Source organism: Ursus arctos, chromosome X (assembly GCF_023065955.2).
Source record: "Ursus arctos isolate Adak ecotype North America chromosome X, UrsArc2.0, whole genome shotgun sequence".
NCBI classification, from domain to species: Eukaryota; Metazoa; Chordata; class Mammalia; order Carnivora; family Ursidae; genus Ursus; species Ursus arctos.
Window position 1 is genome coordinate 59,847,907 of NC_079873.1, and position 26,971 is coordinate 59,874,877.

The following is a 26,971-nucleotide window of genomic DNA, read 5'->3' on the forward strand; positions in this document are numbered from 1 at the left end:
AATGCAAGCTGGTGCAGCCACTCTGGAAAACAGTATGGAGGTTCCTCAAGAAGTTGAAAATAGAGGGGCGCCTGGGTGTCTCAGTCGTTAAGCGTCTGCCTTCAGCTCAGGGCGTGATCCCAGAGTCCTGGGATCAAGCCCCGCATCGGGCTCCCTGCTCCCCTGGGAGCCTGCTTCTCCCTCTCCCACTCCCCCTGCTTGTGTTCCCTCTCTCGCTGGCTCGCTCCGTCAAATAAATAAATAAAATCTAAAAACAAAAGAAGTTGAAAATAGAGCTATCCTATGACCTAGCGATTGTACAGGTAGGTATTTATTCAAAGGATACAAACATAGTGATTTGAAGGGGCACATGCTCCCCAATGTTCAGAGCAGCAATGTCCACAATAGCTAAACTATGGAGAGAGTCCAGATGTCCACTGACAGATGAATGGATAAAGAAGATGTGGTATACACACACACACACACACACACACACACACACACACACACACACACACTGGAATATTGCACAGCCAAAAAAAATGAAATCTTGCCATTTGCAACAATGTGGATGGAACTAGAGGGTATTATGCTAAGCAAAGCAAGTCAATCAAAGAAAAACAATTATCATATGATCTCACTGGTATATGGCCTTTAAGAAAACAAAACAGAGGATCATAGGGGAAGAGAAGAAAAAATAAAACAAGACGAAACCAGGAAGGGAGACGAACCATAGGAGACTGTTAATTTTAGGAAACACACTGAGGTTTGCTGGAGGGGTAGGGGAATGAGGTAACTGGGTGATGGACACTGGGGAGGGTATGTGTTGTAATGAGCACTGTGTATTATATAATGAAGCACAGACCTGTACCCCTGAAACAAATAATACAGTGTATGTTAAAAAATAAAGGAATAAATAAACTATTAGGACTTTTGAAGATAAAAAGCTTCTACACAGTGAAGGAAACAACTGACAAGACTAAAAGGCAACCTCCAAAATGGGAGAATACAAAATGTATTTGTAAATGACATATCTGATAAAGGGTTAGTATCCAAAATCTATAAAGAACTTATCAAAGTCAACACCCAAAATATAATCCAGTTAAAAAATGGGCAGAAGACGTGAATAGACATTTTTCCAGAGAAGATATCCAAATGGCTAACAGGCCCATGAAAAGATGCTCAACATCTCTCATCATCATGGAAAAACACATCAAAACCATGGTGATGTACCATCTCACACTTCTCAGGATGGCTAAAATTAACACAAGAAACAATAGGCGTTGACGAGGATGTGGATGGAGAAGGGGGAACACTCTTATACTGTTGGTAGGAATGCAAACTGGTGCAGCCATTCTGGAAAACAGCAGGAAGGTTCCTCAAAAAGTTAAAAAGAGAATGACCCTACAATCCAGCATTTCCACTCTAAGTATTTACTGAAAGGATACAAAAATACAGATTCAAAGGTGTACATGCACCCCGATGTTTAAGGCAGCAGTATCAACAATAGCCAAACTATGATAAAAGCCCAAATGCCCACTGACTGATGAATGGATTACAAAGATGTGATATACACATGCGCGCGTGCGCACACACACACACAGGAATATTACCCGGCCATCAAAAATAATGAAATCATGCCATTTGCAAGGATGTGGATGGAGCTAGAGAGTATTATGGTAAGTGAAATAAGTTAGAGAAAGACAAATACCATATGATTTCACTCACATGGAGAATTTAAGATAGAAAGCAGATGAACATGGCGGGGAAAGAGACAAATCATAAAACAGACTCTTAACTATAGAGAACAAACTGAGAGATGCTGGAGGGGAGGTGGGTTGGGGGATGGGTTAAATGGATGATGGGTATTAAGGAGGGCACTTGTGATGAGTACTGGGTGCTGTGATGAATCACTAAATTCTACCCCTGAAACTAATATCACACACTATGTTAACTGGAATTTAAAAACCTGAAGTACAATGTACTGTATCGTGACTAACATAATAAAAAATTATTATAAAAAATAAAAACCTGAAATACAAAAAAATAAGATAAAAAAAAGTATAATCAGGAAAGTCATGTTCCCTTTCCTATCTCTTCTACCTTCTTCTCTCCCCACCCCATAAGCAGCCAATTTCTTTGGTTTCTAGCTTATGATTCCTGAGTTTGCTGTTGTTGTTTTCTCTTTTGCTAAGAGTTCTTTTTATTTGGAATTGAAACACAGAAAAGTCTTTAGTATATTTTATGTTAATCAAACTATTAAACACTGTTCTGAGTTGCCCCAGTATAGTAATAATTAATATCCATGCTCATACCTCTGAGCCAATGAAAGACTGTGAATCATCAAATATTAAATTCTTTCCAGCTCATTTAGAGTATTTTTTGTAATTTTTTATTGAAATATAATTGACATATAATGTTATATTACTTTCAGGTGTATGGCATAGTGATTAGACAACTGTATACACTATTCAGTGCTGGGCACAGTAATATAGTCACCATCTGTCACCATAAGGCATTATTTATAGTATTACTGACTATATTACTTATGCCGTACTTTTCATCTCTGTGACTTATTTATTTTATAGGTGGAAGTCTGTTCCTCCGAATTAATTTGAGAACAAACCGGTAGTTGCCAGAGGAAGATGGATGAGAGAATGGGCAAAATGAAGTGGATTAAGACGTACAAACTCTCTGAGTTTCTTTTCACAGAAATAAGTAAATATTACATATTCCTTTTTTCCCATCCTCCTTGCAAATAGCAGCATACAATAGATTGTGAATTGTTCTTTATTTAATTTAACAACGTATCTGGAACTCATGCCATATAATGCTCCCTTTACTTATTTTTTTAAACAGCATTTGTCCTTATTTTAGAAATGCTTTATTTTCCATGACCTGTGATGGTATTAATTATATAAGTTGCCTTATGCTCTTTGCATTGTCTACATTTTCTACTGAGTTCCCTTTTTTCTGCTTAAGAGGTCTTCCTTTATTATTCACTGACAGTTAAAAATGGAGCATTAGAAAGCTGACTGGAAACTACATGCATGGGAATGGGATTTTCAACTGTGGGGTTTCACTGAAGGATGATCATATGGATAACATGTCATTTTGCTGGGGTCTCCAAATACAAATATCTTTTTTTTTTCTGGGGCTACTTGTGTTTTCTGCAGAGAATTCTTCAATTATCTCCTGATAAAGGAAGGAGCAGTGGTAGTAGAAATAAATGGTTAGCAAGGTTCTTGGAGCCAGTGGCAGAAGAGGGTCTATTGTCTTCTTTTTTTGTGTGTTTTGATTTCTAGTTAATCTTTCCCATCTTTGTTCACGTGCTTGATAGTCTTCTGTGTAGAGCCTCTGTGACTCAATTTCCTGACAAGTCAACTTACAGCCTTTCCCAAGGCTGGGAAGCAATAATCACCAGGTTGTGGGGGCAAGGAAAGGCCTTGAGAATTCTATTTCTTATGTAGATGTAACAATAATACTACAAGGCACTGCTGACAGAACACAGGAGGTCACATAAGTTTCACCAGAAAATGAAAGCCTCTGATCTTCATAATCAAGCATATACAGAATCATCAAATTATAAACATAAAGATGTTTTAGATACGTGTGCTATAAACATTAATAAATTAGCTCCAATTATAATCCAAACTTCAAGTGACAATGTTGTGATATAACCATAAATACTGTCAACCTCATGGCATGAGACAAGAGAGCACAAACTTCTTCAAGTACTTTTACCATTTTATATTTGTAAGAAAAGACTATCAGCATGCCTGCATACAAAGGAAAGGTTAGTAACAAAGCACCAATGGCAGATTTTATTTCAGATTCTTTCTTTTTAATTTCTTCCCTCCAAGTTTTTATTTAAATTCCAGTTAGTTAACACATAGTGTAATGTTAGTTACAGGTGTAGAATTTAGTGATTTATCAGTACATGTAACACCCAGTGCTTATCACAACTGCCCTCTTTTGAATATCAATTGGATAATAAAGTATATTTACAACATTTCACATTTAAGGCATTCTGGTATATAATCATACTGAAAAAATTAGTTTATTTTCTAATGAATGTAAGTACTTATGAAAAAAACCAACAGAAAGAACTAGGGTTGCTCAAGTACACACAGGTAAGACTATATAACTATATATATGTATATATACATACACATACACACCACAGAAATCAATAGCTTATACGAAATTTTAGTGGTGTGAAAAATTCTCTCTCAATAACTCAATATAGAAAGTACAAGGGGGGGGGTAAACAGAAGGGGGAATGAACCATGACAGACTATGGACTCTGGGAAACAAACTGAGGGCTTCAGAGGGGAGCGGGGTGGGGGAGTGGGATAGACTGGTGATGGGTAGTAAGGAGGGCACGTATTGCATGGTGCACTGGGTGTTATACGCAAGTAATGAATCATGGAACTTTACATCAAAAACTAGGGATGTACTGTATGGTGACTAACATAATAAAATAAAAAAATATTATTAAAAAAAAAAGAAAGTACATGAGAATGCTTTTTTCTCTCTCAACATCCAGTATTTAGGGTTTCAAAATTATAAAGAACTCAAGGTTTATTTATTAGAAGGGGAACATAATCATAGAAAATGCTGAATGGAAGGTGAAAAATTGAACAATGTTAGAAGTAACCAAGTACTAGGATGTGGGAAAATATATCCTTACAAAGAGTGGAGAAGAGGAAAATTACCACAATTTTTAAATCCACCAATCACTATAGGGTATTCTGAGTTGATCAGAACATTTAGATCATGTACTCTTACAGTAAATCCCTCAGAAGGGATAAAGCAGGCTATCCATTTTCTTACTTTCCCCAGGAGGAAAAAAATGAAAATAATCATGTTTGCAAATGACTATTTTATGGTAACTTTCTTTTAGACATCAAAGGTATGTGCAGGTATTAGAAAAAAATAAAAATACAAAATACAAAAATGATAATGAGTAATGATTCTGTACAGAGCAAAACTCAATGCAAAAAAATTATTTTATATATACACTCTCTAAAACCTGATTCTATCATTATGAGGCTTTAATGCTTTCCTGATATAAGTTTGCTTTTAATACTTCAATGAAAGAAAAATGCCTTTGTTTTCCTATCAAAAGCAAGTAAAAATGGAGTCCTATCAAGATTCAATCTCTTTAAAGAACACAAATTCTGCGTTTTTCTTTAGAAACAACATTTAAGTTGTTAGAGACAATTTTCAATGTTCTTCACGTACTAAACTTTGTTTTTAAATTGAACTGCAACTAAGATACAGTGTTATATTGGTTTCAGGTTTAAAATACAATTATTCAAAAATTCTATACATTTCCCAGGGCTCATCAAGTTAAGTATATTCTTATTCCCTTTTATCTGTTTCACCCATCCCCCCACACATCACCACTCTGAAAACCACCAGTTTGTTCTCTGTATTTAAAGGATCTATTTCTTGTGTCCCTTTTTTTTTGTTGTTCATTTGGATTGTTTCTTCAATTCCACACAAGTGAAATAGTATGGTATTCATCTTTCTCTGACTGATATCACTCATCATTATACCCTCTAGGTTCATGCATGTTGCTGCAAATGGCAAGATGAATTTCATTTTTTTATGGCCAGGTAATAGTTTTCCTTATCCATTCAACTATGGATGGACACTTGAGATGCTTCCATATCTTGGCTATTGTAAATAATGCTGTAATAAACATAGGGGTGCATATAGCTTTTCAAGTTAGCAGTTTCATTTTCTTTAGGTAAATACCCAGTAGTGGAATTACCTATTTTCAAATTTTTGAAGAACCTCCATATTGTTTTCCACAGTGGTTGCACCAATTTGCATTCCCAGCAACAGTGCATGAGGGTTCCTTTTTCTCTGTATCATCGTCAACGTTTCTTATTTCTTGTGTGTGTTTGATTTTAGCCATTCTGAAAGGTATAAAGTGATATCTCATTGTGGTTTTAATTTGCATTTCCCTGATGATTAGTTATGGTGAGCATCTTTTCATGAGTCTGTTGGCCATCTATATGGCTTCTCTGGAAAATGTCTATTCATGTCCTCTGCCCATTTTTTAATCCGATTATTTGTTTTTTGGGTGTTGACTAGTATAAGTTTTTTATATATTTTGGGTATTAAGCCCTTATCAAATATATCATTTTACAAATATCTTCTCCCATTCAGTAGGCTGCCTTGTAGCTCTGTTGATGGTTTCTGTCATTATGCAAAAGCGTTTTACTTTGCTGTACTGACAGCAGTCTAATTTTGCCTTTGTCTCCCTTGCCTGAAAAGACTTGCCTAAAAAAAAAAAAGTTTCTATGCCCCATGTCAAAGAAATTATTGCCTATGTTTTCTTCTAAGTCTCACATTTAGGTCTTTAATCCATTCTGAGTTTATTTTTCTATATAAGAAAGTGGTCTGGTTTCATTCATTTGCATGTAGCTGTTTAGTTTTCCTGGCACCATTTGTTGAAAGAGACTCTTTCTTCATTGTATATTCTTGCCTCCTCTGTCATAGATTAACTGACCATATAAGTGTGGGTTCATTCCTAGACTCTCTATTCACTTCCATTGATCTATGTGTCTATTTTTGTGCAAGTACCATACTTACTACAGCTTTGTAATGTACCTTGAAATCAGGGATTGTGATACATCCTGCTTTGTTCTTCTTTTTTAAGATTGCTTTGGCTATTTGAGGTCTTTTGTGGTTCCATTCAAATTTTAAAATAACTTGTTACAGTTCTGAGAAACATGCTGTTAGTATTTTGACAGGGATTACGCTGAATCTGTATAGACTGCTTTGGGTAGTACAGACTCTTCACCAATATTAATTCTTCTAATTCATGAATAAGAAATATCTTTGCATTTGTGTCATCTACAATTTCTTTCATCAATACTTTATAGTTTCCGTGGTACAGAACTCTCATCTCCTTAAGTTTATTCCTAGGTATTTTATTAATTTTGGTGCAAGTGTAAATGGGATTGTTTTCTTAATTTCTCTTTCTGCTACTTCATTATTAGTGTGTAGAAATGTGAAAAATTTCTGTACAATAATCTTGTAACCTGTGACTTCACTGAATTCATTTCTGTGAAAAATTTTACTTCCTTACCAGTTTGGATCCCTTTTATTTCTTTTTCTTGTCTGACTACTGTAGCTAGGATTCCTAGTACTCTATTAAATAAAAGTGAGAGTTGACACTCTGGTCTTGCTCCTGTTCTTAAGAGGAAAATCTGTTTTTCACCACTGAGTATGATGTGAGCTGTGGGTTTTCCATATATGGCCTGATGATGTTGAGGTATGTTTGCTTTAAACCTACTTTGTTGAAAATTTTTATCATCAATGGATGTTGTACTTTGCAAATGATTTTCCTGCATCTGTTGAGAATATCATATGGTTTTGTTCCTTTCTCTTATTGATATGACCTATTATAATAATTGATTTACAAATATTGAATCACCTTGCATCCTGGGAATAAGTCCCACCTGACTGTGGTGAATGATTTTTTTAAATGTATTGCTGGATTTGGTTTGCTGATATTTTGTTGAGGATTTTTGCATCAATATTCATCAGAGATATTGGCCTGTAGTTTGGTTTTTTTGTAGTGTCTTTATGTGGGTTTGGTATCAGGGTAATGCTGGCCTCATAAAATGAATTTGGAAGCTTCCCTTCCTCTTCTATTTCTTGGAATAGTTTGAGAAGAATAGGTATTAACTTTTATTCAAATGTTTGGCAGAATTCACCTGTGAAGCTGTCTGGTCCTGGACTTTTGTTTGTTGGGAGTTTTTTGATTACTGATTCAATATCACTGCTAGTAACTGGTTTGTTCGAATTTTATATTATGTCCTCATTTGGTTTTGGAAGGTTATATATTTCTATAAATTTATCCGTTTCTTCTAGTTGTCCAAATTGTTGGCATAGTATTCTCCTATCATCTTTTGTATTTCAGAGTTCTCGGCCATTATTTCTTCTCCATTTCTGACTTTGAGTCCTTTCTCTCTCTCTCTCTCTCTCTCTCTCTCTCGGTAAGTCTGGCTAAAGGTATATCAATTTTATTGATCTTTTCAAATAACTAGCTCCTGGTTTCATTGATCTATTTTGTATTTTTAGTCCCTATTTCATTTATTTTTGCTCTAATTTTTATTACTTTCTTCCTTCTACTGGCTTTGGCCTTTTTTTGTTTTTTCTTTTCTAGCCCCTTCAGGTGTAAGGTTAGGTTGTTTATTCGAGATTTTTATTCTTTCTTGAGATAGGCCTATATTGGTCTAATCTTCCACCTTAGAACACTTTTTGCTGCATCTTAATGAATTAGAACCGTTGTGTTTTCATTTTCGTTTGTCTCCATGTATTTTTTGATTTCTTCTTTGATTCTTTGTTGATCCATTGGTTGTTCAGTAGCATGTTGCTAAGCTTTCAAGTGTTAGTGTTTTTTTCCATATTTTTCTCACAATTAATTTTAGTTTTATATCGTTTTGTTTGGGAAAGATGCTTGATGTGGTTTCATCTTCTTAAATTCACAGAGACTTGTTTTTGCCCTAACATGTGATCTATTCTGGAGAATGCTCTATGTGCACTTGAAAATAAGTATATCCTGCTGTTTTTTGATAGAAGGTTCTGAATATATGTGATGTTAATTTCATCTGGTCCAATATGTCATTCAAAGTTACTGTTTCCTTCATTTTCTGTATAGATGATGTACCCATTAATGTAAATGGGGTGTTAAAGTCAATTATTATTGTTGTATTAATTTCTTCTTTTATGTCTGTTAACACATGATTTATGTTTTTGGGTGTTCCCGTGTTGGGTGCACAAATATTTACAACTATTTTATCTTCTTGCTGGATTTTTCCCTTTATCATCATGTAGCATCCTCGTCTCTTGTTACAATCTTTGTTTTAAAGCATGTTTTGTGCAACAGAAGTATTGCTCTCCTGGCTTTCTCTTCACTTCCATTTACATGGTAAATGTTTGTGTCCTTCCTTTCAATCTCCATGCGTCTTTAGGTCTAAACTGAGTCTCAAATAGGTAGCACTTAGATGGAGCTTGTATTTTTTATCCATTCCATCATCCTACGTGTATTTTTTCCTCCTATGTGTTTTAATTGGAGTACTTAGTCCATTGATATTCAAAGTAATTAATGATAGGTATGTAATTATTGCCATTTTGTAACTTGTTTTATGGCTGTTTCTGTAGTTCTCTTTTTTCCCCCATTGTCCCCTTTCCCTTGTGATTTGATGGCTCTCTTCAGTGTTATGCTTGGATTACTTTCTCTTTACTTTTTGTGTATCTACCATAGGTTTTTGATTTGTAGTTACCATTAGGTTCATATATAATATTTTATGCATATAGCAGTCTGTATTAGGTTGAGGGTCAGTTAACTTTGAAGTCATTTATAAAGTAGTAAAATTGTACTTCCCCCACATTTTACATATCATACTTTACATCCTTTTATTTTGTGAATCTCTTATTTTTATAGATATAATTTATTGTTTTTCCACTTTAACCTCCATACTGGTTTTATAAGTGATTAATACACTACTTTTATTATATGTTTGCATTTACCTGTGAAATTTTTTCCTTTTATAATTTTCTTACTCCTAATTATGGCCTTTCTTGAAGGCTGGTGTAATCATGATGAACCCCTTGAACTTTAATTTGCCTGGAAAACTCTTTATCTCTCCTTGTATTCTGAAGATAGCCTTACTGTGTAGAGTATTCTTGGTTACAGGTTATTTTTCTGTCAGTAGTCTGAATATACCATGCCACTCCCTTCTAGCCTACAAAGTTTCAGCTGAAAAATCAGGTGAAAATCTTATGGGATTTTCCCTCGTATGTAACTGTTTTTTCTCCTGCTGCTTTTAACATTCTCTATCACTACTTTTTCGCCATTTTAGTTATTATGTGTTTTAGTGTGGACCTCTTGGGTTGATTTTGTTGTGGGTTCTGTGTGCCTCCAGAATCTGGATGTCTCTTTCCCTTCCCAGGTTAGGGAAGTTTTCAGCTATTATTTCTTCAAATAAATTTTCTGCACCCTTCTCTTTCCTCCTTCTGGGATTGTTATAATGTGAATGTTATAATCCTTAATGATGTCCCTGGGTTACCTTAATTTATTCTTATTTTTTATTGTTTTTCTCTTTTAGTTGTTCAGCTTGATTTCTCTTTATTACTGTCTTCTAGTTCACTGATCCATTCTTCTGTCTCCTCTAATCTGCCACTGATTCCCTCTAATGTATTCTTTTTAAAAAAGATTTTGACAGAGAGAGAGGGATGGAGGGAAGTAGGGAGAGGGAGAGGGAGAGGGAGAGGGAGAGGGAGAGGGAGAGGGAGGGAAGGGGAGGGGGAGAGAGAGAGAGAGAGAGAGAGAACGCGCAAGCAGGGAGAGCAGCAGCAGGAGTGGGATAAGCAGGCTCTCCGCTGAGCAGGGAGCCTGATGTGGGGCTTGATCCCAGTACCCTGGGATCACAATCTGAGCTGCAGACAGACGCTTAACCAACTGAGCCACCCAGGTGCCCCCCCTCTAGTGTACTTTTAATTTCAGTCATTAAGTTCTTCATCTCTGATTGGTTCTTTTTATATTTTCTATCTCTTTATTAAAGGTTCATTGAGATTCTCCACTCTTCTGTCTAGTTCAGTGAGTATCTTTATGGCCATTAATTTGGATTCTTTATCAGACATATTGTTCATCTCTGTTTCAATTAGTTCTCTTGCTTTACTTTTGTCTCATCTGGGACATATTCATCTGTCTCCTCATTTTGCCTCTTTGCGTTTGTTTCTATGTATTAGGAAAGTCTGCTAAAGTCTCCTGATCTTGAAAGTAGTGGCCTTATGAAGAAGAGGTCCTGTGGTGTCCTGCAGCATAATGTCCACCATTCACCAGAACCAGGAGCTTCAGAGGTATCTTCTAGTGGGCTGTGCATACCCTACTGTTGCAGCTAAGCTGTGTTTGCCTTCAGTCATTAGATGCAATGGTCCACTTTTCATGTTCTGGGTGTACCAGGCAGGGTTGGTCCCTGTGCTGTTAGGGGAAGAGTCTGGGGCCACTGTGGGCTTGTAATTCAGTAGTGTCAGCAGCCAGATCAGATGCCTGCTCTCAGCTCTGTGCCTGGGCTGCAGTCACACCAAACTGCAGGGTGCTCTCCCTCTGTTGCCCCCTGAGAGGCTTTCATTGGTGGGTGGGGCCTGTAGTCAAACCAGATGCCTGCCCCCAGTTCATCTGTTAGGGCTTCAGTAGCATCAACCTTCAAGGTGCTCTTCTTGCCTTTTCCTGAGAGGCTTTTGATGGTGAGTGGGGCCAACAGTCAAACCACATGCCTGCCCAGTCTGTCTGCCGTTGCTGTAGCTGCACTGCTGTATGTGGTTATCTTCTCCTCTTCCCAGGATAGGAGTCACTTTGGAGTGGTGCAGGTCCAGCCAGGGCTGCTTGCAGTGTGTGTCTTGGCAGGAACTGCTTTGGAGGGAGGCTTGCTAAGTGGGGCGGATCCCTCAGAATGCAGAATGTGGTGTAAGTTGTGTTGGTAAGATAGGTGGAAGAGTGTTCCTGCTGATTCCTGCGACTGTCTAGCTATCTAGGCTGGGGGTGGAGGGAGGAGAGAAATGGTGCTCACTAGCTCTTCTGTTCTTAGAGAAATCTCCTAAAGATCCCTGCCCCTCCAGCACACATTCTGAGATTAGTAATTAAAGGTCCTTCATGTGTACCCTAGGCACCGTCGAACTGCTGCTTCTATGCTATCTTGGTGGGTTTTTTTTTTTTGGTTTTGCTGGCTCTTTAAGGTCCAAGCCTCAGTTTCCAATTGCCCTGTGGGTCTCCCACAGCTAAGCCAGCTGATTTTTAAAGCACCTGGTATTAAGTCCCACTGATTGTAGAAACTCAGAAAGTTAAGCCCCATGACTTTTTAAAGACTAATGTTTTGGGGATGTGTCTTTCTATTGTAGCTCTCCCCAACCCCCACCTAAGGTGACTGGTATGGGGACTGCTCCTCTCCCTTTTCCATGCTTGTGGTGTTCCTTCCATTCGTGGTTAGTCTTGGTGGAATTTTGGTTCCAGACTGTGTCTGCCCCTCCTGCCCTTTTCAATGTGGCCTCCTGTCTGCAATAAGCTACAAAGTCTCTTCTGCCAGGGTGTTTTTGTGTTAGTTGCACTGATGTGATTATCTACATGTGTCTGTGGGATCAGGTGAGCTCAGGATCCTCCTATTCTGCCATCTTCCCAAAAATCCCCCACATACTAAACTTTGAAGTTAAATCTCTTACCTGGTCCAAGACAATGATTTCATCTGCATCAACCACTGTTGACAATCTGTGTGCAATGAAAATAGAAGTCCTGTGTTTGACTGCATCCTTCATGGCCCCAAGAATAGTCTGCAAGTTTGACAAGAGTAGAGAAAAAAGATTAGGTAAATGCAAATTAAAACAATCATACATTTCTTAAAGGAACATATAAAATGCCAATGAATGCTGTATTATATAAACTTCATATCACTACCAAATATTTGACCTAATCTAATAATTATGAAGAGGAGAAAATTGATCAAAAAAGGAAGGCAAATATGACCACATCATCAGGGAAAAAATGATCTTTTGGATAGGCAACATTTCTTTAAATTAGAAAGACTGGGAGAAGGTGGAGATTTCTATACTTAAACATAAAAAATAAACAATAATGATGAATCCAGTGATATCAGGAACATAGTCAGTTATGATGTTTATCTGGCCAATGAGAACAAAAGTAAAATGAGATAAGACTCAAGTGATAGGATGTAGAAAATTTCAAATCAATAGAAAGGAGATTCAAAGGGTCCAGGAACATTTGCTTTCCATTAGTTCAAACTCAGAGGACAGAAAGGGCAACAAAGACAACTGTGTATGGTAACTTGAGCAAACTTCCTTTTCAAAAGTATTCTGACTTCTTTATCCATCATCAATTGATGGACAGTTGGGCTACTTCCATATCTTGGCTATTGTAAATAATGCTGCTATAAACACCGGGGTGCATGTTTTTTTTTTTTAAAGATTTTATTTATTCGACAGAGATAGAGACAGCCAGCGAGAGAGGGAACAAAAGCAGGAGGAGTGGGAGAGGAAGAAGCAGGCTCATAGCAGAGGAGCCTGATGTGGGGCTCGATCCCATAATGTCAGGATCACGCCCTGAGCCGAAGGCAGACGCTTAACCGCTGTGCCACCCAGGCGCCCCCGGGGTGCATGTTTTACTTTGAATTAGTGTTTTTGTATTTTTGGGGTAAATACCCAGTAGCACAATCACTGGATCGTACAGTTCTATTTTAACTTTTTGAAGAACCTCCATACTGTCTCCAGAGTGGCTACACCAGTTTGCATTTCCATAAACAGGGCACCAATGTTCCTTTTTCTCCACATCCTCGCCAACACCTGTTGTTTCCTGTGTTTTTGATTTTAGCCATTCTGACAGGTATGAGGTGAGATCTCATTGTAGTTCTGATTTGCATTTCCTTGATGATAAGTGATGTTGGGCATCTTTTCATGTGTTTGTTGGCCATCTGGATGTTTCTTTGGAGAAATATCTGTTTACGTCTTCTGCCCATTTTTAAAATTAGAAAGTTTTTATTTAAATATACAATGGAAAATAATTCAGCCATAAAAACAGAAAGAAATCCTGCCGTTTGCAATGACATGCATGGAGGTAGAGAGTATAATGCTAAGTGAAATATGTCAGGAAAAAAATACCATACAATTTTACTCATAAGAGTAATTTAAGAAACAAACAAGCAAAGTAAAAAAGAGAGAAAGAATGAGACAGAGACAAATCAAGAAACAGACTCTTAAGTACAGAAAAGAAATGAATAGTTACCAGAGGAGAGGTGAGAAGGAGGATGTGTGAAATAGGTAATGGGAATTAAGGAGTACAACTGTCGTGATAAGTACTGAATAATGTATGGAACTGCTAAATCACTGTATTGTACACCTGACACTAATATAACACTCTTATGTTAACTATACTGGAACTAAAATAAAACAAAAAAGAACAAAAACCCTTATAATGAAATGAGAAAGAAAAAAAAGAAAAACAGCAAGAGGATGGAAATGGCTATACAGAGAGCAAAGCTGTCATTTTAAAGGACAATGTGATAACGCTGAGAATGAAATGTCTAGCTCCATTTCCCCTTGCCCCAGAAGCAAGGACAGCTTCCTCCCAACACCTCTGGCCTTTCCTGAACACAAGCATTCTATGCAGGGCACGTTGAAATGGTGTGGGACTATCTTTGTCAAAATAATTCTGAAGAGCAGGTTTTTAGAATGCTTTTTTTCCTCCAAAATATCCAAGATTCAGAAGAAATGAGCCAACCTCCCCAGTTATAAACAGAAGGGATGACTCTTGAGACACTGGCCCTGAACAGCCAACTAAATAAAGAGCACAAAGAAGGAAAGGGGGGGCGGGGGTATTCTGACTTCTTAATGAATTCTGGAAAACATTTTTTATTACAGTATAATTAACAGTATTGTAATTTCAGGTGTACAATATAATGATTCAATAATTTTATACATTACTCACTGCTCATGATCAGTGTATTCTTAATCCCCTTTATTTCACCCATCCTCCCACCAACCTCACCTCTGACAAGCACGAATTTGTTCTCTGTATTTAAGAATCTGTATTTAAGGGCACGTGTTGTAATGAGCACTGGGTGTTATACGCAAATAATGAATCATGGAACACTACATCAAAAACTAATGATGACTAACATAACAAAAAGAATCTGTTTGGGAAACACATTGTTGTTTATTGCCTTTAAAATGTAAGAGAGTTGTATATATATTCAGCTATACTTAGAAACCCAGGTCTAAGTATAGCTAGCAGGATGGAAATAGCAGTGTGGGGTTGGGCATCTACCCAATGGCTCCCTACAGATATTTCTAAACACTGTATTTATTAAAGGAATAAAATTATGAAGAGTTGATGGCTACCCAGGAAGAGAAGACCTTATATTTTACTAAGGCAGATGGAAAATCAAATGCAGGGCCAATTTTATTTGTGGGGACTCATCTTCCTTATTCTCAAGAACTTAAGCTCTGACATCCTACTAAGTGCCCTGGACCTTTTAAAAAGGCCCATTAAAATTTAACCAAATCTTCTGGTAACTCATTCCATTGGGAGATTGTCTATTAGCTGTTAATGGGTTATGCTCTATGATATAATAAAGCTACATGACTCAAATAATGACTGTCAGGACTTTGAATTTGTGGTATATGTGGATAATACATTTGTAGGTATAAAGTTCTTTTAAGCAGACTCCTATTCTGCCTATGAATAGGAGAGGGCAGGAAGGATAGAAAGAGAAGGAGAGGGAGAGAGAGAATCTTTTTCTTTTTATTTAAAGATTTTATTTATTTGACAGAGAGAGAGAGAGAGAGCGAGAGAGGGAACATAGCAGGGGAAGTGGGAGAGGGAGAAGCAGGCTCCTAGTGGAGGAGCCTGATATGGGGCTCGATCCCAAGACTTTGGGATCACGCCCTGAGCCGAAGGCAGACGCTTAACGACTCAGCCACCCAGGCACCCTGGAGAGAGAGAATCTTAAGCTGGTTCCACGCCCGTTGCAGAGCCCGATGCAGGACTCCATCTCACAACACTGAGATCATGATCTGAGCCAAAATCAAGAGTTGGACGCTTAACTGACTGAGCCATCCAGGTACCCCAAGCTTCCTTTTAAATACAACAAATCCTTATGCTAAACAAGTCACTTAGATATTTAACTGTTTTAAACATATGGAAGATCGAATAATATGCCCTGAAACTTAATGACATATGCAAATATTATGCCATGCATGCTGCAAAGCGAAATTAAGTCTACCTTTCAACGCTGGGTTTTTCCTATATATTTAAGTAAAATGTAGATGAATGGAGGTAAATGACAGATAATATCTGCCTATCTTCAGTTCTAGATTAAGGGGATCCGTCCATGAAATCATTACTGTTAAGACTTTTATATTTAATGCAAAGATGTTGTTATGAAGTCTAATGTAGTTGCTGAATTGTATCACAACATCAAGTGTCACAACATCTTGGTGCTGTGCAGTATTTTTTGTGAAATTAATATAAATTTACACCAGCTCCACAGGCTGTGCGTGCCTGACTTGTACTTCAGTGAGTTGCTTCATGATAAGTGAAAGGTTTTCTGTTGTATACTGTGTCACAATCACTTACGTGACCTATTTTCATGACTGTTAAGTGGCAGAAAGACTAAAACCTTCTTCCTTTGTCAGCAGATTAGGCAATTCTTACAAGCTTTGCAAGATGCAAGGATAATACAATAGTCAGAAGGTTCCAAAAGGAGACACTTTTGCAAATGGACTTAGCAATGTAATAGTTCAGTGCAACCTGGCATTCTTGTTATCAACACTTGCTATATGGGGACAAAGGGCCAGGTATTTTGCCCTACAGTACCTCCTACTGAAGTTCATTCAAAATACAAAAGAATGTAGCCATTTTACTGAAACTTCCAAGAAGAAAAGTTAAGCGTTGAGAATTGAAAAGCTTTGCATTTTCATCATCATTTACCTCTTCAGTAATTGAATCTAATGATGAAGTGGCTTCATCATAGAGGATGACTGGGGGGTCCTTCAAAATGGCTCTTGCAATTGCTACTCTTTGCTTTTCTCCTCCTGGTAAAGAAAAATGTAGTTTAAGGAAGTATAACATAAAGACATCTTTTATGTTTCTAGTATTTCCACTGATCATAACCACGAAGCAATGCCTTCAACATGTGCCTCTACTCTGACCACTGTTTAGTTTACTCGGAAGAGCCTAAGTTCATATATGATATCCTTCAACAAACTATACTTTCTGGAACATCAATGTAATTCTGGATTCTGACTTTGTGGTGGGCGAAGAGAATAAGGAAGAGAAGTAACAGCTTTGATTCCACTACATGTGTTACTTTATATTACTTCCCAAGGGACAGCAACCACAGATAGAAAAATTTCAATATTAGAGAATCAACAAAGCCAAAAACAAATTCAATATCTGAAACCAGGCAACTTGAAGACATGAAACTATGAACATCTACATTTATTTCTTAACAAAAATGTACCATTCAGCCAGTATCCTTCTCAAGGACTCTTTTGACAGATACTATTTTTCACAGCACTCTTTGAAGTTAAAGGTATATACTAGATACCTCTTATTTCACCTTACCTATTTGCTATGGGTCTCCAGAAGAGCAGAATTTTAAAACAGAAAGGAAACAGAGGCCCAGAAAGGTTTAGTGATTTGCCCAAGATGACAGAGCAACTTCCAGAGGAATTTGGACTAGACCTGACTCCAGTTCAATGCTCTTCCTATCATAGTGTGCAAGCCCATATTTGTTCCATAGTATGTACCTAATCAATGTTGTGAATAAATGAAGCCAGTTTGTAATGAAAAGGAATGGGGACTCATTACCATTCACACAGAGTATTCTTCATTCTCTTTTGGCCTCACCTTCAGCCCTTAATTATATATTTCCTCCCTAAATTAAACTAGAATAAAAAATAAATGTAAAGGATATAGTGTGTTTATATGAGTTACATTAATACTTTCAGGTATAGATACCATACTTTTGGACTTCAAATTATTTTGGGTGAAAAAACATTTTTATGGATCCTCCAAAAAATTCAGTCATTATAGGATAATTATTAAACCTATCAATCTCATAATTAAACACTTATATAGAAATTTACAAGCCCCCAAATTTACTTGACCACTGAACCAACAAGGACATGAAAATGAAAGTGGCTGTAATGAAAGTACAGCAGTTAAGTATATCAAGTATAAGGAAGTCTAAAGTATTGAAAACATCCCATAATGATCTAGGAAATTATGATGAGATACACTATTTATTATCAAATTACTTTCCCTACTCTTACTACTTTCTCCCGTGAATACTGATGTTGGCTTTCCTTTAATATCAAAATTATGGATGATAAGTTAACACTGACCTGAGCATGTATTTGTAATTTACTGTTAAGCACTTACAGTTTGTGGCTGCAAGTGAAAAAAAAAAAAGAGAGAGAGACCTGCATGACTTGAGAACAGTTATTTCCAACATGTTGAATTATTTACAGTGATGGCTGAGACTGGGACCTGTTGAAAGTGACTAGATGAGCACTAGGTGTATACTCTGTCATTACGTTTTGGGCTCTGATAAATTAAAGTTTGAAGGGGGTACACAAGTGGGAGCAGATCTAAAATCTCTGATTACCTGAAAGTTTGAGTCCTCGTTCCCCTACTTGTGTGTCATATCCATGTGGCATTCGAAGAATTGCATCATGGAGTCCAGCTAATTTTGCTACCGCATACACCTCCTCAGGTGAAGCATGGATGTTTCCATATAAGAGGTTGTAGTAAATAGTATTATGGAAGAGGACAGCATCCTGGAGCAGATTTATTACAAAAAATTCAAACAACTTAGTAAAGACATAAAGAGTAAAACATAACTCCTTTATCACCCTGCAATCCCATTTCCCTTCTGAGCTCTAATCACCATGAACAATTTGTTGAATATCAGTCCAGACTTTTTGTGATGCATTTATATGCCCTATACTTTTTTTCTTCAACACAGTGGGATCATACTATACATATTATTTTATAAATTGCTTTTTTTCACTTAACATACCCTGGAAACTGATCACGTCAGTAACAGAATCCTACCTCACTTTTTTTTTTAAAGATTTTATTTATTTATTTGAGAAAGAGAGAGACAGACAGAGCACAAGCAGGGGGAGAGGAAGAGGGAGAGGGAGAAGCAGACTCCCCGCTGAGCTGGGAGCCTGACATGGGGCTCAATCCCAGGACCTAGAGATCATAAGGCAGACGCTTAACCATCTGAACCACCCAGGCACTCCCTCACCTCACTTTCTCAACAGTTGTATGATACTAACAATGTATTTATTTATCTATTTCTCTATTGACAGACATTAATGTAATTTCCAAATTTTTGCTACTACAAACCAGGTTGGAATAAAATATCATTGTATATAGGACTTTGTATACTTGCATATTTCTTTAAGAAGGACTCCTAGGAATAGACTGATGAGTTAAAAGGTAAGCATACATTTATCCTTTGATAGCATTGCCCAACTGTCTTCCAAAATGCTCCACGGTATACATTCTCCAACCCATAGTGTATGAGGGTGTCAGATCCCCGTATCTTCAACAACCCAGCATATTAATAAGTTTCAGTTATTGCTACTTTAGGGGGTAAAATGTGATTTCTGTTTAAATTAGCACTTCCCTAATTACTAATGAGGCTGAATATGTTATATGTTTCTCAGAAGCTTTTAAATTGGGACACACAAAACAAAACAAGTTTTTTACTTGGACACAGAAAACAAAGGATTTACACACTATAGATATTTTCTGGAGAAAGGTCACTGCAAGCATGCATTTGATATTTCATTTCATTCTGACATAGCACACTGAAGTTAATTTACTTAAAGTGAACATTCATCTCCCACTTTCCTTTTAGTCTCTAAATGGTTGGAAGGCAACAGTCAGTAAGATGAAATAAAATGGCTTCATTAGTTCACATTAACCAAGATAATTAAGATCTTCTTTAACATCACAATCAGCCTCAGTTTCAGATATTACTTCAAATAGTATTTTAACCATTTTATACCAACTACTAATATAAAATGTTCTTATATTGAAATGGTACTTAAACCCAATAAGCTTCAAGTTCTATAAAGAGAAAATACTTATTTTTAAATATTTTATATTCAAAAAAGAGCTAACAAATGCTAACTGGAAACTTCAAAAATACAAAAAGATATGGTAAAATAAAAATGTATTAAATAATCCATAATCCTATCATGTATCAATAACTACTATCAACGTTTTGGTTGATTTTCTCCTTTCTTCTCTAGTTACGTGTATTCATTTAGTATTATAAAATTGGGATGTTATATTTTGCTTGGTATCCTCTTTTTAAGAACCTTTGTATCTGAGTATTTTTCTATGACACTCAATATTCTTTACAAGCAGCATATTTATAAATGGTTGTATGACATTTGATCCTATGGTGATAAATTTAACCATCTACCTATTGTTGGATATTCACACTGTGAATTTCAACTTCTGATATTATAAATAATGGTGTAATGAACATCTTTGCATATAAAAATCTGTTCACATCTCTGTTTATTTCCTTACTACAACTTCCTAGAGGCAGAATTATTGGAATAAAGGGTAGCAATTTTTTTCTGGCACTTGATACATATTGCCAAGTTGCTTGTCAGGAAAGCTGTATACTTCCACCAAACAACAGACTAGCCATTTTACACAGCCTTGCCCAAACTAGATATGAATTCTAAAATCCTTGCTGACAGGTGAAAAACGGTATTCCATTGTTGATTTAATTTGTATTGGTAAGCCCTCCAGTGAGGATCAGCATCTTTTCTTTCATTTATTAACCACGTGTATTTTTCCTTAGTGAATACAAATGTTTTATTTTTCAAAAGGTCAAGGGTAACTGTTATACAGCTTAAGAGAAATGGCAGCAATCTAGTTGAATGGATGAGGACACTGGGCCCTAAGCAGACACAGCCCAGAATTCAATTTACTGGATACACAGTTTAGGTCAGTGTTTCTCAACATAGACTCTATGGATAACCTATATCAGAGTCATCTAGGAAGCACATTAAAAAATGCAGGTTCCTGGGGCCTACACAGCCATCCAAAACCAGAACCAAGGTGTGTGAAAGAGCTGGAATTTCAATACCTCCCTAGGCAATACAGGCACACGAACATATGGGATTCTCAGTGAAGGGGGAGGACAGTGCACAGTGTCAGTTCATTTGGGGACCTTTTATAAGTTACATATCCCTGTCTGATCACTTTCTTACAGTTCTCCCAAGAATTTAATTCAGATTCTAGGCTGCAACTTGTTCCCAGGTCTCTCTATTGGCTTTTAGCATAAGAAAAATTCATATCCTATAAGGCATCCTTGTTGTCTTCTCAGATTTTGTCCTCCAAAGTCGTTCAACAAATACTAACTACTTACTACAGGTCAGGCACAAAGAGGACATGTTGGTACAAAGAGGACAGTGGTAAACACGGCATACAAACATGGAAGCAGACAGCCAAACTGCTTCACTAGGTCAAAAATTGTTCAAAATTACAGTAATAATTTTCATTTACTAAACAATTATGTGATGGACATTGTGCTTGGTGCTTTATAAGATATTATCTCTAATTCATAATTCTATCCTGTAAGACCAATGGTTATTACCATTATTTTAAAGATAAGGATACTGAGGACCAAGACCACACAACTTAAAAGCGTTAAAGCTGGGGTTAGAATCTAGATCTGTTTGTCTTTAGTCTGGGCTCTTTCCTTTATATTACGCTATCTAAGACAAAAAACAATCTCACCATCATGCAGATTTTCCATTCACATTTTTTTAGTCTTTTTGGTAACAGAATTGAAACTGCAGGGCCTAATGCTTTCTACTTACTTAGCATATATTGACCGTTTGTTTTTTTTTTCCTTTTTCTTTTTTTTTTTGAGAGAGAGAGAGCCCGTACACAAGCAGAGCAGGGAGGGGCAGAGGGAGAGGGAGAGAGATAATCCCAAGCAAGCTCTATACCCAGCCCAGAGCCCAACATGGGGCTCGATCCCATGATCCCTGAGATCATGACATGAGTCGAAATCAAGTCAGACACTTAACCGACTGAGCCACCCAGGTGCCCCTATATTGACTCTCTGAATTCAAATTATTCTAACATAAGATCTACCAACCCAGTAAATCTTCCCCCAAATAGCTTTTTTCTTTTTTTTAAATACCTGAGGTACCACTCCCACTGCCCTCCGAAGGCTTTCCAGGCTGACATCTTGTATATTTTGACCAGCAAGGTAAATGTTACCCTTTTGAGGCTCATAGAAGCGAAACAATAGCCTTACTATTGTGCTTTTTCTGAAATTGGAGACAAGGAAAGGTTATTTAGCTCTTACTGGCATTAGGAAACCCCTGTTTAAAACCACTGTAATCATTTTATTATGATAAAGAAAAAATATTACATTGGGAATAATCAATCAATGATGCAGAATTTTATAAATAAGTGAATTACCCACCCTGACCCACTACCTCCTACAATGGCCACTTTCTTTCCTGCAGGGACTTCAAAAGATATTCCACTAAGGACTTTCTGCCCCTCAATGTATTCAAAATGCACATTATCAAAGGCCACCGAAGCTGTCTGTGGTGTGATCTGAATGGGAGATGCCATTGCTTTGTCCTAGTAGGGAAGAGAAAAAAAGCCACTTTATACACCATGTAGAGTACAGCCATGCAGGCAATTTTCTAATTCACAGTGGGAAAAATGTAAATAATGGGGAAAGAGAAGGTTTATAAGTAGAGTTAGACCACTTCCAACCATGCTTTTGAAGATCTGGGTTTTTTTCACTCCTAAGGTCAAAAACTCTTAAATGCTTTGGTTTTTGAGCAATTTTGGGGGGCAGGTAGGGAGATGGTGGGCAGGGGCGTAAGGAAGTTGAGGATGTGAGGAAAGGCAATCACATTTTATATCATTTTTAGCAGAAGTAAATCAAGTGCAAGTACAAATAATTCAAGTTAACAAAATTTAGCTTAAGGTATAATATTTGCTAACACTGTAAGGTTTCTAACATGGAAGTAAAAGCTCTAACAACCTCTTAATACACATGATAGCTCCAATTCCTACAAAAAAGAAACCAGTTTGCTAACATGGTGATGTAAATATTCCTTTAGAATAATCCTATTAATGGGATGATGCTCACATGCTTTTAAAAAGGTACTGAATAGATTACTTACTTTAATTCGAGTGTCTACCTTGAGTAGAGTAAACAAGGTGTTCATATCTATGAGTGCTTGTCTCGTTTCTCTATATACAGTTCCCAGAAAGTTAAGGGGTAATGAAAGTTGAAAAAGCAGTCCATTCACCATTACTAGATCTCCAACGGTAAGGGTACCTTAATATGTAGTTGGCAGAAGAAAAAAAAGGTGTTTTAGATGTTATAAACTTTTCCAGCTTAAGATAGAAAGTTTACAGTCTATTATTCTGGAATATACTTCAAAATGCATATAACAAGCAACTCTTAAGTCTACTCAAATCTCAAAGCATTTTAATCCATTATTTAGGAATATAGGGTACTTGATGTAAGTAGAATGGGAACCACTCACCCATATACTATACATAATATTAAAAAAAAAAAGACTGGTTTAAGGGAAGATAGAAATGGATGGCTAGAAATCTCTCCTTCCTAAGACACTAGCAAGGTTCTTTGCAATGTGAAATAGAAAATTTTTTAAAAAGTATATATTAAAAAATTGGAACAAATGAGTATCACGATGGGAATGATAAACCATGTATTAAGGTCACAGTGAATGAATAAATCCTGAGTGGGCAGGTTACAGAAAGGAGGCAGAGACATTATTTACTTCTGAATGTTTTACAAATGAATCTTTCTAGATTAAAGTGTAACTACTAATTGTTAAAAAAAAAAGTGTCTGCATTTTGGTCCTTTGGACTAAACACTAAATTAATTACATTGCTTTCCAGGTCCACAAGAGAAATTAGAAATATTAGATGCTAAAAAAAAGAAGTTACTCCTGAAAGAATCAGTATGTAGCAGTCCTAACTACTGAGGGAGCTAGTGCTAACCTTGTAGTGTCAAACAAAAGGAAGTTAAAAAAATTATAAACAATTAAGAAAACATATTCTGATACAAAAAGGAAAATACTACAAGGATGTTAAAGCACCTTACTGAATATGCTTTATAGTAAGACTAATATATACATTCCTTTCATTAATCTTTATTTATAAAGGTTAAGAAAAACATCTGTAAATGTGAAAACTGCAGATCCATTACCTGCCACAATTCCCTGACTGGCGAGCACCATAATAGCCGTTAAACCAACACTGAAAATAGCACTTTGACCAAAGTTCAGCATAGCCAGAGTAGAGGTACTTTTCAATGAAGCAGTCTCATATGTCTTCAGAAATCTATCATATCTTTGAGCTTCATAGTTTTCATTATTAAAATACTACAAAATATACAAAAATAGTAATTACATGCAAGTACAATTAGAATTTATTATTTTAAGTGATCAGTATCCTTTTCATCAGACTTTATGTATGGATACAATTTTATACTGCATACTTCATTTTTAAAAAGTGACTTTCAAAACATTGGACTATGGTACTCCTGCAGTTTTCCACAATGAACTGTATTTGAAAAGTCCATAAAATTCACCTCATTTTGATGAATGCCTGGTTAATATAAACCCAGATCTAAAAAAGCTGTTAATGGGGATGCCTGGCTGGCTTAGATGGTGGAGCAGATGACTCTTGATCTCTAGGTTTTGAGTTTGAGTCTCACAATGGGTGTAAAGATTACTTAAAATAAATAAAATCTTAGAAAAACAAACTGTTAATAGCATTTCCTTCCCAAAGCCTTCCCCTGGTCCCCTGAAACTGAACTGACAGTTCTCATTGCCCCCACCACCATTATGCCTTCTTATATAGTCACCTGCATACTTACTTTAATTCTCCCACTTGATGGAGTTAATTCTGGGAGGGCAAGGATTAAATATTAATCACTTTTTACCACCCTCCCCCATCACAAGACCTAGCATAGTACTTTGGACATAAGAAGCATTCAGAAGTATTTGATAAATGGAAAGATGAACACATAAATGAAAGAATGAAAAGCACTATGCTAGGTACTCTGAGGTAGAGAGAGTCAAGAACTTACATGTCAGTTAGATTAGCTTAGTGTTCATTCTGAATCAAGGTGTTAACTATACTCTTCTTACTTATAAGTTAATTCAGAAGGTAAAATTCTGATGCTGCCACGCAAAAATGGAGGTGGAAAAAGAGGCCAATTTCCAAATAAAGAAAAATAATAAAATACAATTACTCCATCATACCTGGAGATCCTATCCTAATCGGATGCTCTAACTTAACAGCACCTATTCAGTTAAATGGCAGAACAAATCTTTGTGCAGTGTGAAAGGCAGAGGAAAGTATAATTAAACATATTACCTTCACAGTTTCATAATTCAGCAGCGAGTCTATAGCAGCGTTACCTGCATCATTATCCGCTTTGTTCATTTCTATTCTAAATCTAGTTCTGTAAGACAAAGATGTGCACAGGCATGAAATTTTTGCTATAAAAGCATAACTAATTTCTGAACCTTGACTGGCTCCTGGGAAATACTTTACCTCCACCGTGTAACAGCAACCGTGAATGCTGTGTATGCACCAAGTGTCCCAAGGGTTACCAATGCAAACTGGGCACCACATCTATAATACTGGAGAAGCCAAAAGAAGAAATGATAAACAGTCATTGTTCTTGACAAATAGTTTATAATATACAACAGCAAATACCAAAGATTTTAATAAAAAATATGTTGATGGGAAGCTGTATAAGTAATTAACTGTGTGAGGAATCAAATACTTCAGAAAAGCTACTTTAGGTAGCAAGGGAAGAAAGCCAAACTACACTTGCCACATTGATACTACTGTCAAATGCTGATAAAAAAATAATGCAATAAGCCTTAAAAGGAATAAAGAGCATATACACACTTTTAATTACAAAATATGAAATTGCTTAGAATGTTATAAATCGTGAATAAAAATCTAGATAATCTGAGCATACCAGTCCAAGTCATATACAAATATTTCTGCCAATGAAAAAAATTACAAGCACTAGTTAAATGACTGATCCATATGTAGAACTGAACAGCTCTTTACAATAACATGATAAAGATTTTGGACAGTCCCTTGAAGCTTGTGGCAAAATAACTAAATTAACTGTAAAACCCTTCTGATACTGTGGAATTTTGCTTTCAAACCATGAGCATTCAATAGCACAACAGCTTCAAGTACTAAATAGCTACCAATGAGAATGATAAAAGCTTGTTATGAAAAATGTTTTACTTACCAAAATACCACTGACAAGAGTCACCTCAAACATGATGGGAAGAAGATTAAATACTAAAGCACTCAGGACAAAACTGATACCCCTTGTTCCTCTGTCAATAGCCTTTGATAAAGCTCCTGTCTGTCTACTCAGGTGGAAAGCCAGATCCAGGTTGTGAAGATGGAGAAAGACATTTCTGGCTATTCTTCGGATTGAATTTTGGGCTACCTTGCCAAATACTGCATTTCGAACTTCATTAAAAAAAGCAGCTCCAGCTCTTGATACACCATCTAGCAATACATTCAAAAGGAAAAAATACGTTGTAAAAACATTAGGATCATAGGAGTGTAAAATGATAAGTACATAGTAAGTAATAAAGTGTTTATACAATAAATGAATACATCACTGAATACTTACATTAAAAGAAACCTAGAAAGCAAGCATCTAGCCTAGTGAGTACCAATCTTTCCACCACCAAGGATCCCTTTCAGTGTTATTTTCCTCTATAAATTCCAGATGTTGAAAGATTTTTTTTCCAACTAAATACTTTTTAATAAATAGCAGTCCATATGGCTTTACTGTGGACAAATTCTAATCTACTTCAATTCCCCTAAATAACAAATGATAAAATCAAGATCCTGAAAAATCAAGTGCCTTGACTAAAACAAGCCCGTGTTCAAGTCTCCTGAGTCTCAAAAAGTGTCCTTTCTAACGCATAAGGGAACAAAGCAACATGTTCTGTTCTTTAAAATGGTAAATTTGTGTCATGGCTATTGGATATAATTTAATAAAGCATTACTGTACATATATCATTATTTAGCTACTTCTCATTAAACAACAGCAAGAGAATAACTAGAATTACTGAAAAGGTTATCTGATAAAGAGACCACTGGAAGTGGTTGTTATGAACTCTATGTCTTACTTCATGTTATTTTTTTCTAGAACTTGAAAAGTGAGGCTGTTACAGAATTTTTAGAAGGTATATCATAAAAAGAATTAAAAACTATGTATCAAAAATCTCACATAAAAGATAAGTATCCAAAATGCTAAGTTGTGTTTGTGGTGAAAAGGTCATCTGCTAAAAT

The 26,971-nt window shown here is 36.4% G+C and overlaps 1 protein-coding gene across 5 annotated transcripts in view; it reads right to left on the bottom strand.

The window, feature by feature from the left end:
- ABCB7 (ATP binding cassette subfamily B member 7) overlaps positions 1-26,971 on the bottom strand; it is a 217,620-nt gene that overhangs the window by 13,775 nt on the left and 176,874 nt on the right. For 3 of the 5 annotated variants that reach the window (XM_048213375.2, XM_026487192.4, XM_057312604.1), the window contains exons 6-15: positions 25,908-26,176; positions 25,187-25,275; positions 25,007-25,094; positions 23,832-24,006; positions 22,774-22,931; positions 22,056-22,219; positions 21,768-21,897; positions 18,186-18,357; positions 16,505-16,608; positions 12,226-12,333 (exon numbers count right to left, since the gene is read on the bottom strand). In XM_048213375.2, coding sequence (XP_048069332.1) covers positions 12,226-12,333; positions 16,505-16,608; positions 18,186-18,357; positions 21,768-21,897; positions 22,056-22,219; positions 22,774-22,931; positions 23,832-24,006; positions 25,007-25,094; positions 25,187-25,275; positions 25,908-26,176 — 1,457 coding nt within the window. Of the gene's footprint in view, positions 1-978; positions 5,910-12,225; positions 12,334-16,504; positions 16,609-18,185; positions 18,358-21,767; positions 21,898-22,055; positions 22,220-22,773; positions 22,932-23,831; positions 24,007-25,006; positions 25,095-25,186; positions 25,276-25,907; positions 26,177-26,971 lie in introns of those variants that run through there. The other 2 variants (XR_007188314.2, XM_057312600.1) reach the window with 2 other exon arrangements.